We start from the raw sequence: 13,042 nt of genomic DNA, 5'->3' as shown, positions 1-13,042 counted from the left end.
GTATAGTCTATGAATTCGTATTTATACAAACGGATTGACATTTTCAACACTATTCTCATACAAGTGGTTGCTCACATTACACGTTCTTCTAAAATATGACATATCTTCAAATAGATTTTTAATAGATGACAATTTATAAGCCGGTAAATCAGCTGTAGTCTAGAATAGATTCAGTCTTATGGGGAAGAGCTATATAACCCAGGAAGACTTTTGTTTTGCTTGAGTTTTGTGTTCATAAAGAGGAGTGCTGGGATAGTCACAGGTCAGTTGCAGTGTAAAGTTCCCTCTACTCTGCTCCAACATTGTGCCTCTGTTCCAACATTAGAGAAGCATCGCTCAGTGCATCAGTGCAATATTTTCCACACAAGACATCCTGTGGTCTCTGAATGATTGCTGGTTGGTGCCAAATTAGGGGCAGTTTTGTGCTTTAGGCCCACAACCACTAGATACTGAATGAGACTGCCCAAACTAATTTTATCCAGGACTCTTACAACAAGCTGACAGAAGAGACATGGATACCATCAGCCTGGACTAGGCTAGACTGGACTGAGATCAGGTACCAGAAATGAAAGGGCAGTGTTTAAGTAACTCTCCAATACCTAGTTCCCAGTATTTTGGAATTTTGAAGCAGCTGCAATCAGAGAAATTCAAATCAATCTCATGTTCAGGTAAATTTAATTTCCCTACTGTTTTCACCTATATTGAAAACCACAAAGAAAGAGCCCAATGGTCACCTGCTTCAGGGTCACAGGCCCATATCAGTTATTTTAATAGCCTAAAGTAACGCTGAACAGCTATTACCAGCACCATAAATTCTGCTGGCTTCATATGTAAGCATTCTATTTTCACAGCACAACAACGAATCTTGTTCTTTTTTATTCGTTCATGGGATGTGGGCGTCTCTGACAAGGCCAGCATTTATTGCCCATCCCTAATTGCCCTTGAGGTGGTAGTGAACCACTGCAGTAGCGGTTTGGTACAACTGAGTGGCTTGCTAGGCCATTTCAGAGGGCAGTTAAGAGTCAACCACGTTGCTGTGGGTCTGGAGTCACACATGGACCAGACCAGGTAAGGCAGATTTCCTTCCCTAAAGGACATTAGTGAACCAGATGGGTTTTACAACAATCCGGTATTTTCATGGTCACCATTACTGATACAAGCTTTTTATTGCAGATTTATTTAATTACATAACTGAATTTAAATTCTCCAGATGCCATGGTGGGAGCGTCTCCGGATCATTAGTACAGGCCTCTGGGTTACTAGTCCAATGACATAACCACTATGCTACCGTACCCTACCAATGAACCTTTGGAAAATGTAATAATTTAATCTCAGCAGTTCCCAACTCAGAAGTGTCTTGTTTGAAGCCCGGCAATAACTGATTTCCTGTTGGCATTATGTGCGCCCCTGGGTACCAGAGCCAAGTGCATATTACTGTATATTATTTTTAAAACATTTTTATTGCAATAGATTATTGCCTTTCCCTGCAGCTATTCTAGTGATTTTACTATGCTTGGAGAGCTATCATGTGAACACTGATCTGCACTTGTTTTCACCAGATTAGAACCGATATGGATGTGCAAGTGTAAGTCAGCATTTGAAATTTTCTTCTACATTACATTCTTGACTTGCAGGTATTCAGTTTTGTCACAATAGGTATGTTCTGTTTATAGAAATACAGATTCAAACCAATATGTTAGTGAAAGAAACTGTCTAGTTTTTACCTTTGGGAAATATTTACCCTGCAAAATGCCAGACCAGAAATATTTGTACTCACTTCACTAGAATGAGTTTGCCCCTGCCAAAGAAGCTGCTCTTAAGAATACCACACCCACATGGTTATAAAATTAAATTTATATTTCAAATAAAGAGTAACAAGTTTAATGAACAGAACAAGCTAGCCCACTATTCACAAGTCACTTTTTAAACTCTGCTTTATGCTACTAAGAGATTCAATGAGAAACACAGAATACAAAAGCCCTTTTACAAGGGTACGTGTCTGGTATTTAGTTCTGTCAGCAGTTGCGAATACTGGCGTGTCACTATCGCAGGCTCAGCTACATGAAGGTAAAGGTCTGTATTAGTTTCATGGCAACTGGGCATTTTTGCAAACATTGAGAGAAGGATTTTGTTTCTGTAAATGTATAAGATTAATCGAAAAGCAAGATGAGGCAAAGATTAGCTTTTTACATAAAAAATTACCTGGTCACAGAGGGACTGCACAAAAGAAGCAACATATTCAGCACAATGCTGGTGATGTACATTGTCAGCCACTGTCCGTAGCAATTCCAGCATCCCTTGAAATACCTCTGCAAATCTCTCATCACCTTTGCTGGTTCCACTTAAAAGATGCAGCAGGGCAGCCTTGCAAGCTCCATGTGAAGCTAAAGAATCCAGCAATGCAAGCAGACGTGCAGTGTGAGCAGTGAGGGGCTTCTCTTTCCCTTCTAAAGGACTGAGAGATAGAAATTATTTGAGTAATACAACAAAAAAATACTTATTTGTATAAAAAAGGCTCCCTGTTCAAACAAATAGAATTATGCTGGTCATATAAAAATTATTGAGCTGCTTACATGTTCTATTTTGTCTTCCAAATCAAACTTGCTGGTTTTAAAACTTTTTTAATGCTCTAAAAAAATTCCTTAGCAACTTCCAGAAAACAAACCCTGAAAAGTGACAGTACCATAAATCAGGTAAAACTGCCTGGAGCTCAAAAAAATGATTACCTGCTCAATTCTTCTACAATTACATCTAATACAGTCCTCAGGATAAGGAGGGCTGTGGGAGAAGCCAGATCACACAGTTGTATACACACACGCCTGAGTATCTGTTGCAGAGGCTGGCAGGTGGATCCAAAGCTGGAACGTACTATTTCTTGCAGAAACTTTGCTTGCATTTGAAGGTGAATGCTCCACAGTTTTCGGGTGTTCAGTGCAATAGCTATGCCTTCTGCTGAAATCGGCTGTCAAGCAATAACATTTTTGTGGTTATACATAGAATAGAAAAATATTAGCCAAACTTACATGTTAAAATGATACACCACTAACCCTATAGGTGCAAACATCATCGCAACAGCTTTACAAATGAACAAGCTTTTAGTTTCAAGATCACACATTGTCACTTTTGTGACTTACAGCGCAAAATATACCTCATCAGAACACTGCAGATATTGCCACCCTTGCAATTACTTTAAAAATAAAGGTATTTTAAATCTCATTTCACTCAGCCTCATTAGCCAACCAGTAAGAGTCGCCATTCTGTTTTATGCTGAAATTATTCTTGAAGAATACTACAAGAACTTGCTTTTATATAGCACCTTTAACGAAGTAAAACATCCCAAGGCGCTTCACAGGCATATAATCAAAGAAATTGACAGCCAAAGAAGGAGACATTAGGACCATCCGAGAAAGGTTCTCAATTATCTGACGGCCTGGTCAAAGGGTTAGGTTTAAAGTAGCATCTTAAAGGAGAGAGAGGTGGAGAGGTTTAGGGATGGAGTTTCAGAGTTTAGGGCCTAGACAGCTGATGGCACAGTCGCCAATAGTGGGGCGAAAGAAGTCGGGGATGCACAAGAGGTCAGAATTGGAGGAACGCAGAGCTCTTGGAGGGTTGTAGAGCTGTAGGAGGTTACAAAGATAGGGAGTGGCAAGGCCATGGAGGGATTTGAACACAAAGATGAACATTTTAAATTTGAGCCATTGATGGACCGATAGTCAATGTAGGTCAGTGAGCAGAGGGGTGATGGTGCAAGTTAGGATATGGGCATCAGAGTTTTGGATGAGCTCAGGTTTACAGAGGGTGGAAAATGGGAGGCCGTCCAGGTATTGGTTAAAAACATCAAAATAACACAAAATACATTCTCTACCATTTATAATGGGCGTGTTGGTGTCAATGTGATTTAACGCTATATAAGGTGGACGCTGTAACCGAGAAATTTTAAAAGAGTACTTTGATTCAAAAAAGTACTCGCCTCCTTCCAAAACCCGTGCGAGAAAGGTCCTCGAGTAACCTATGGCCAAGATCCTGGAGCTGGTGGGCAACGCGGACAACAAGAAGTTGTGCATCATCCCCTGCAATGACGAGGAGCTCAACAAGTCGGCAAGAAGGGCTGCAGCCATTCGAGAGGTCCCAGTGGGGACTGGAGGCGGTGATGCTGCCGTTGCATATTTGAAAGAGTACAAGCAGTTCCAATTATGCAGTCATCATAAATGAGCAGTCATTTTACTCTTGTCTTTAAATAATGTAATCGTGAAAGGGTCACCAAGAACCAGGAAAGGACATAATGGTAACTGCATTTTAACGAGGCGCAAACAGCTGAGGCAAATAATTTTTCTGCTTGAACTGGTCAAAATAGTCAACGCACTTAATACATTTCAAGCAGCGTCTTTGTATTTGATGCCAATGGCAATGGCAAATAGTTAGCGCCATTTACCTGATATAGGCAGCTGTCTGCAATAAGCGCGGACTGTGCAAATGGTGGGGATTGTACAGGAAACTTAGTGCTATCCGGCACCGACGGGGCCGAGCTGTTGCCGTCCCATCAAAACTGCCGGACAAACCAGCGCTAATGTTGAAACATACGGAGATTTTGAGCTCCGTATCTGGCAACAAACCCTGTTGCTTAGCAACAGCTTCTAAACAGTCGGCCGTACCTTGCAAGTGTCTCTGTAGCTTAGCAACAGCTTCAGCGAGACCTTGCCGAGCCTGACTGGTGAAAAAAAAGCAACGAAAAGAAAAAAAAACCTAACGAAACGGCTCCTGATTTTTGCCGGTGGCTCGAGCATTCCGGACAGTTAACCTCCGGATAAACCAAAGTTTCCTGTACTGAAAATCTGTTCAGAATTTTACTGCAAGGATGAAATAAAATGTTCATATACTATTCATTGTACCATTAATACCAAGGTTTAATTACCAGGATACATTAATTACCAGGAATGAGCAGTTATAGTTATGACAAAAGGCTTGAAAATGTAGGCCTTTTTTTTAAACTTAGAGATACAATTAAAAGGGGGGGGATCCAATAGAGATTTTCAAGATTAAAAAAGATAATGAAAAATTGAGCAACATTTGGGGAACAAACTCAATCCTCACAAGAAGAATAAAGAATTAACAACCAAAGAAATGTTTTCATACAGATGGTTATTAGAATATGGAATACTTTATCAAAGTGGCTATTGAGCCAGAGGCTATGCTGGATTAAGAAACAGAGCGGTGACTGAAGGAGAAGGCTTAGCTAGATGCTATTCCTGGGTAAAATACTCTGGAAGATTCATTACAGCTATTAACAGAGAGTACTTGGCTGATTTGAAATTTCAAATCTGTCCTCACAATAAAGGCAATTTTAAGATCCTGTGGTGCCTCAGTGAGTAAATAGACCACATGATGTGGTATTGTGCCACAAACTCTAGGTTTAATTCCATGTCTCTGCTGAGTCAGCTCTCAGCTGGGGCAACACTGCAGGAATTACTATTGGCCACAATATTCCATAGGCAGAGAGTATGAAGAAACATTAGACAGGGTTTCCTTTCCTAAATGCCAAACAGTGACTCCTGCTTAAAATATGTTTGGGAATCAAGCGAGGACAGAATCAGGTTTGATGGCGATGCCACAGGGTTGAATGGCTTATCAACATTCATCATCTAGACTTATGTATAAATAATGACAATTGGATGAGCTACGGAGGACTGTGGGGAGGCACTGAACCATACTCAACAGAAGAAGGAAGAAAAGGAGAGCATATTGGAAAACTTTAAAAGAAAAAATGAGTAACTGTTTTCTTAACTTTACACCAGTTCTCTGCTACTGTATTTCTCTTTGGTTCACACTAAAAGAAATACTCAAAGGTAAGATCTTACTATGCGTATCTACCAAAAACACCACTGTGACTCATTTAAAAATATTCAATCTTACAAGGTAGTGGCTGACAATCAAGCTATAATTTTTTCAATATTAAGGCTCAGGCACAGAGGCATCCCTGAACATCAGCTCTCAGTACGCCCTGTTGTTCACCAGGAGCAATCAGAGGTGTTGTGAGCCAAAGTTCAGAAACAGGCCATTATGTTTCTACACCGTAGTACACCCAGTAAAATTATGTATCCAATCAGAAAGCCAGCCACTTCATGGTCAGCTTTAAAAATGTAATTTACATAACAGAAGAAGTAGGAGCAGGAGTAGGCCATACGGCCCCTCGGGCCTGCTCCGCCATTCAATAGGATCATGGCTGATCCAAACCTAGACTCACGTCCACTTCCCTGCCCTCTCCCCGTAACCCCTAATTCCCTTATCTGCTAGGAAGCGGTCCATCTCCGTTTTAAATCTATTTAGTGTTGCAGCTTCCACAGCTCTTTGGGGTAGCAAATTCCATAGATTTACTACCCTCTGAGTAAAGAAGTTTCTCCTCATCTCAGTTTTGAAAGGGCAGCCCCTTATTCTAAGATTATGCCCCCTAGTTCTAGTCTCACCCATCAGTGGAAACATCCTCACCGCATCCACCCGATCAATCCCCCTCACAATCTTATATGTTTCGATAAGATCGCCTCTCATTCTTCTGAACTCCAATGAGTAGAGTCCCAACCTACTCAACCTTTCCTCATACGTCAACCCCCTCATCTCCAGAATCAACCGAGTGAACCTTCTCTGAACCGCCTCAAGAGCAAGTATATCTTTTCTTAAATATGGAAACCAAAACTGTACGCAGTATTCCAGGTGTGGCCTCACCAATACCCTGTATAACTGCAGCAAGACTTCCCTGTTTTTATACTCCATCCCCCTTGCAATAAAAGCCAAGATTCCATTGGCCTTCCTGATCACCTGCATACTAACTTTTTGTGTTTCATGCGCCAGGACCCCTGATCCCTTTGTACTGTAGCACTTTGCAGTTTCTCTCCATTTGGATAATAACTTGCTCTTTGATTTTTTCTGCCAAATTGCATAACCTCACACTTTCCTATATTATATTCCATCTGCCAAATCTCTGCCCACTCACTTAGCCTGTCTATGTCCTTTTGCAGGTTTTTTATGTCATCCTCACTCATTGCTTTCCCTCCCATCTTTGTATCGTCGGCAAACTTGGATATGTTGCACTCGGTCCCTTCCTCCAAATCGTTAATATAGATTGTAAAGAGTTGGGGTCCCAGCACTGACCCCTGCGGAACACCACTAGTTACTGATTGCCAGCCCGAGAACGAACCATTTATCCCAACTCTTTGTTTTCTGTTAGATAGCCAATCTTCCACCCATGCCAGTATATTACCCCCAATCCCGTGATTTCTTATCTTGATCAGTAATCTTTTGTGTGGAACCTTGTCAAATGCCTTTTGGAAGTCCAAATACACTACATCCACTGGTTCCCCTTTATCCACCCTGTATGTTACGTCCTCAAAGAATTCGAGCAAATTTGTCAAACATGACTTCCCCTTCATAAAACCATGCTGACTCTGTCCTATTAAATTATGTTTATCCAAATGCTCTGTTACTGTTTCCTTCATAATGGACTCCAACATTTTACCAACTACAGATGTTAGGCTAACTGGTCTATAGTTTCCAGCTTTTTGTCTACTTCCCTTCTTAAATAAAGGGTGTTACATTAGCAGTTTTCCAATCTGCCGGGACCTTTCCTGAATCCAGGGAGTTTTGGAAAATAATCACCAATGCATCCACAATCCCTACCGCTACTTCTCTCAAGACCCTAGGATGTAGGCCATCAGGTCCGGGGGATTTATCTGCCTTAAGTCCCATTATTTTACCGAGTACCACCTCCTTAGTGATTTTCATAGAGTCATAGAGTTTTACAGCACAGAAAGAGGCCCTTCGGCCCATCGTGTCTGCGCCGCCCATCCATCCCTGTCCAGTCTAATCCCATTTTCCAGCATTTGGTCCATAGCCTTGTATGCAATGGCATTTCAAGTGCTCATCCAAATGCTTCTTGAATGTTGTGAGGGTTCCTGCCTCCACCACCCTTTCAGGCATTGAGTTCCACATTCCAACCACCCTCTGGGTGAAAAAGTTCCTCCTCAAATCCCCTCTAAATCTCCTGCCCCTTACCCTGAATCTATGCCCCCTTGTTATTGACCCCCCCACTAAGGGGAAAAGTTCCTCTTTATCTACCCTATCTATGCCCCTCATTATTTTGTACACCTCAATCAGGTCCCCCCTCAGCCTTCTCTGCTCCAAGGAAAACTCCAGCCTGTCCAGCCTCTCTTCATAGCTGAGGCGCTCCATCCCAGGTAACATCCTGGTGAATCTTCTCTGCACCCTCTCCAAAGCAATCACATCCTTCCTATAGTGAGGCGACCAGAACTGCACACAGTACTCCAGCTGTGGCCTCACCAGCGTTTTGTACAGCTCCATCATAACCTCCCTGCTCTTATATTCTATGCCTCGGCTAATGAAGGCAAGTATCCCATATGCCTTTTTAACCACCTTATCTACCTGCTCCGCTGCCTTCAGGGATCTATGTACATGTACACCAAGGTCCCTCTGACCCTCTGTACTTCCTAGGGTCCTACCACTCATTGTGTATTCCCTTGCCTTATTTGTCCGTCCAAAATGCATCACCTCGCACTTTTCAGGGTTAAATTCCATTTGCCACTTTTCCGCCCATCTGACCAACCCGTTTATATCTTCCTGTAGCCGGAGGCTTTCCTCCTCGCAATTTACCACCCCACCAATTTTCGTGTCATCTGCGAACTTACTGATCATACCTTTTACATTTTCATCCAAATCATTTATGTAGATCACAAACAATAAGGGACCCAGCACCGATCCCTGAGGTACCCCACTGGACACAGGCTTCCAGTCACAAAAGCAACCTTCGACCATCACCCTCTGCCTCCTGCCACTCAGCCAGTTTAGGATCCAACGCGCCAAGGCACCCTGGATCCCATGGGCTCTTACCTTCTTAACCAGTCTCCTATGCGGGACTTTGTCAAAAGCTTTACTGAAGTCCATGTACACCACATCCACAGCATTTCCCTCATCCACCCTAGTCACCCCCTCGAAAAATTCGATCAGATTTGTTAGACATGATTTACCCTTAACAAAGCCATGCTGACTATCCCCGATTAATCCTTGCCTCTCCAAGTGGAGATTAATTTTGTCCCTCAGAATTTTTTCCAATAATTTCCCCACCACAGATGTTAGACTCACTGGCCTGTAATTCCCTGGTTTATCCCTGCTACCCTTCTTGAATAATGGTACTACGTTAGCTGTTCTCCAGTCCTCTGGTACATCCCCTGTGGCCAGAGAGGTTCTGAAAATTAGTGTCAGAGCCCCTGCAATCTCCTCCCTTGCCTCCCACAGCAGCCTGGGATACATCTCGTCCGGGCCTGGGGATTTATCCACTTTTTGGCCCGCTAAAACCGCTAGCACCTCCTCCCTCTCGATGCTAATATGTTCAAGTATGTCACAGTCCCCTTGCCCAATTTCTATGTCTGCATCGTCTTTCTCCATAGTGAACACAGATGCAAAAAATTCATTTAAAACCCCGCCTACATCCTCTGGCTCTACACACAGATTGCCACTTTGGTCCCTAATGGGCCCTACCCTTTCCCTGGTTATCCTCTTGCCCTTAATATACTTATAAAACATCTTAGGATTTTCCTTTATTTTGCTCGCCAGTGTTATTTCATGGCCCCTCCTCGCCCTCCTAATTTCTTTTTTAAGTATGCCCCTGCACTTTTTATACTCCTCTAGGGCTTCTTCTGTCTTTAGTCTTTTGTAACTGCCAAAAGCCCCCCTCTTATTTCTAATGCATTTTTGTATATCCCTTGTCATCCAAGGTTCCCTTTGCTTGTTGCTCCCACCCTTGACCTTTACAGGAACATGTTGGCGTTGTACTCTCTCTATTTCCCTTCTGAAAGTCTCCCACTGTTTTGATGTGGATTTTCCTATAAGCAGCTGCTCCCAGTCCACTTTGGCCAGATCCTGCCTTATCATATTAAAATCGGCCTTCCCCCAATTTAGAACCCTTATTTCCGGGCCGTCTTTGTCTTTTTCCATGACCACCTTAAATCTCACCGAATTATGGTCACTGTCGCCAAAATGCTCTCCTACTGACACTTCCACCACTTGCCCGGCTACATTCCCCAGAATTAGGTCCAGTACTGCCCCCTCTCTTGTAGGACTTTCTACATGTTGGCTCAAAAAGCTCTCCTGGATGCACTTTAAGAATTCTGCACCCTCTAAGCCTTTCACACTCTGACTGTCCCAATTTATATTGGGGAAGTTGAAATCCCCCACTATTATTACCCTATTATTTTCGCACTTCTCTGAGATTTGCCTACATGTCTGTTCCTCTATCTCCCCCTGACTGTTTGGGGGCCTATAGTACACTCCCAGCAAAGTGCTTGCCCCCTTTTTGTTTTTAAGTTCTACCCATATGGCCTCATTAGAGGAACCCGCTAATATATCATCCCTCCTTACAGCAGTAATTGACTCCTTAATTAATATTGCAACACCCCCTCCCCTTTTACACCCCCCTCTGTCTCGCCTGAAGATTCTATACCCCGGAATATTGAGCTGCCAGTCCTGACCCTCCCTCAACCATGTCTCCGTGATAGCAACAATATCGTACTCCCATGTGTTCAACAACAACTTCAGTTCATCCACCTTATTTGCAAGATTCCTTGCATTAAAATAAATGCCTTCCAGCCCTGCCATATTCTCTTTTGCCTTCACATATTTGCTCTGCCTTCCCAGCTGACTTGTTTTTCCCTCTGTATTTGGCCGTAAATCACCCCCTACTATAGCTCCACTCTGTACCCCAACCCCCTGCCAAGTTAGTTTAAACCCTCCCCAGCAGTGCTAGCAAACCTCCCCGCAAGGATATTGGTTCCCCCCTGGTTCAGGTGTAAACCGTCCGACTTGTACAAGTCCCACCTTTCCCAGAAGCAGACCCAGTGATCCAGGAAACTAAAGCCCTCCCCCTTGCACCATCCCTTTAGCCACGCATTCATCTGTTCTATCTTCCTATTCCTATACTTACTAGCACGTGGCACCGGGAGTAATCCAGAGATTACAACCTTTGAGGTCCTGCTCCTTAATCCTTCACCTAGCTCCCTAAATTCTTGCTGCAGGACCTCATCCCTCTTTTTACCTATGTCGTTGGTACCAATGTGGACCACGACCACTGGCTGTTCTCCCTCCCCCTCCAGAATGCCCTGCAGCCGCTCAGTGACATCCTTGACCCTGGCACCAGGGAGGCAACAAACCATCCTGGATTCACGTCTACGGCCACAGAAACGCCTATCTGTTCCCCTTACTATAGAATCCCCTACCACTATTGCTCTCCCACTCTTTTTCCCCCCTTCCTGGGCAGCAGGAGCACCCCCAGTGCCAGGAAGTTGGCCGCTGCTGCCTTCCCCTGGTGAGTCATCCCCCTAATATAGCACACTTTAGAATTGCAGACAAGGTCTCAATATTAATTTCAATAATGTTACTAAAAGGATCATAAAGTGATCTTAATTACTTTTACTTGTTACTCTCTCCCTTACCACTGTGATCCTCCTTTAGCTAGAAGACAGCAACAGTCTGTCCTTCAGCTTCTGTGTGGCCATCACTTATGATGCCGTTTGACTCCACTTCCAACTTTCTCAGAATGGCTCAGTCGTCTTCTCCTTTTCGCTGGACATCAACCATTTGCAAGACAACCAATCCCTTCTGAACTCATCCATTGAGGGCCATAAAGGTTAATGACAGAGCAACAGGGCAGTGGCCTGGTTCTTATTTGGAAAGTATAAAGATTTAATTTATTTTAGTTATTAGGTTTGAGGTCAATATAGGCTGTACTATGTCTCAATGTTTCATATATTGACTCCATTTAAGATTTGTCTTAGAGGATTTCTAAGTGAACAAGGTTCCTGAGTAAAATGATATTTTCTATCCAGATAGGTCATTTCTCATAAAATTGTCAGTACCTGTAATATATAATGATCTGTGTACCACTGGCAGAGATTCAATAACCACGAGATATTTGAGGGCACATTTAGAGACTGAATCTCACCTGTGTGGTTTGCATGGGCAGTGGAAAAGGCAAGAGTTCTGAAAGCAGCAACATTCCAGAGAAAAATCCTTCTGGTGTTTTCAGTACAAAGGAAAGGACTTCCTTTAACATTAATGACCATGTGTTGTTTGCCAAAGACTCCTCAGAATAAGTGACCTGCTCATTGACTCCTTGAGTAAAAGTAAGTAGAATATCAACGATGTCATTTTGAATCTTTTGCTCTTCATCATCCAGTCGCCCGGACAGAGGTATGGAGCAAAGGACCATGTGGAGGGTAACCAGTACTGTAGGAACTCGTACATCCTTAAATTCAAAAGACCCTCCCCTCAGGAGTTCTGTCAGCATAGCCTTTAAAAGGGAAAGGGTACATCTTGTGATGGAAAGAATCATAATCCTCTGCAATGTAGTTCCCATATTTGCATGCAGTCTCCAAGGCAGTATTAGGACACTGTTTAGTTTTTGTAGAATTCGAATAAATATGTCCATTCCTTCCGCAGAAAACAACTGAATAACTGCAAGGTTCCACTTAAGATCTTTCTGCTGACCTAGTGAAAGAAATACCAAGTTATTTCTGAGGAAAATAAAAATCAAACACATACCTTGCTTTTAAAATTAAAATAAATGATATTGTCCACTGCCCATTACCTCTGAAGAGTGTAATTCAATTCATTTTAGGAATGATAGATTAAAATTCCACATTTTTGAAGAAATGTGGTTTACATTAGCTGTATTAATACCACACACTGTTTATTGCTGGTGTGGATAAAGCCCCACCACAAAATTTCTTCTAGCTTGACAGTACCAGGTCTGAAAGCGTTGAAAAGGATGTTTCTCATAGAAGATAGGAGCAGGAGTAGGCCATTCGGCCCTTCGAGCCTGCTCCGCCATTCAATGAGATCATGGCTGATCATTCAAATTCAGTACCCTGTCCCTGCCTTCTCCCGATATCCCTTGAGCCCTTTAGCCTTAAGAAATATATCCAACTCCTTCTTGAATATATTTAATGAACTGGCCTCCACCGCCCTCTGTGGCAGAGAATTC

At 42.8% G+C, this 13,042-nt stretch overlaps 1 protein-coding gene across 2 annotated transcripts in view; it reads right to left on the bottom strand.

Annotated features, from left to right (window-relative positions):
• The window catches only part of virma (vir like m6A methyltransferase associated), a 114,742-nt gene that overhangs the window by 44,023 nt on the left and 57,677 nt on the right, over positions 1 to 13,042 (bottom strand). For both annotated transcript variants that reach the window (XM_085992647.1, XM_085992648.1), the window contains exons 13-15: positions 12,002 to 12,546; positions 2,727 to 2,962; positions 2,203 to 2,455 (exon numbers count right to left, since the gene is read on the bottom strand). In XM_085992647.1, the coding sequence (XP_085848773.1) occupies positions 2,203 to 2,455; positions 2,727 to 2,962; positions 12,002 to 12,546 (1,034 nt within the window). The remainder of the gene's footprint in view (positions 1 to 2,202; positions 2,456 to 2,726; positions 2,963 to 12,001; positions 12,547 to 13,042) is intronic.

This window comes from Somniosus microcephalus, chromosome 7, assembly GCF_052327205.1.
Source record: "Somniosus microcephalus isolate GS21.2 chromosome 7, FLI_Smic_1.0, whole genome shotgun sequence".
NCBI lineage: Eukaryota > Metazoa > Chordata > Chondrichthyes > Squaliformes > Somniosidae > Somniosus > Somniosus microcephalus.
The sequence above is the reverse complement of the archived record's forward strand: the minus strand, read 5'-3'. Positions and strand labels throughout refer to the sequence as shown.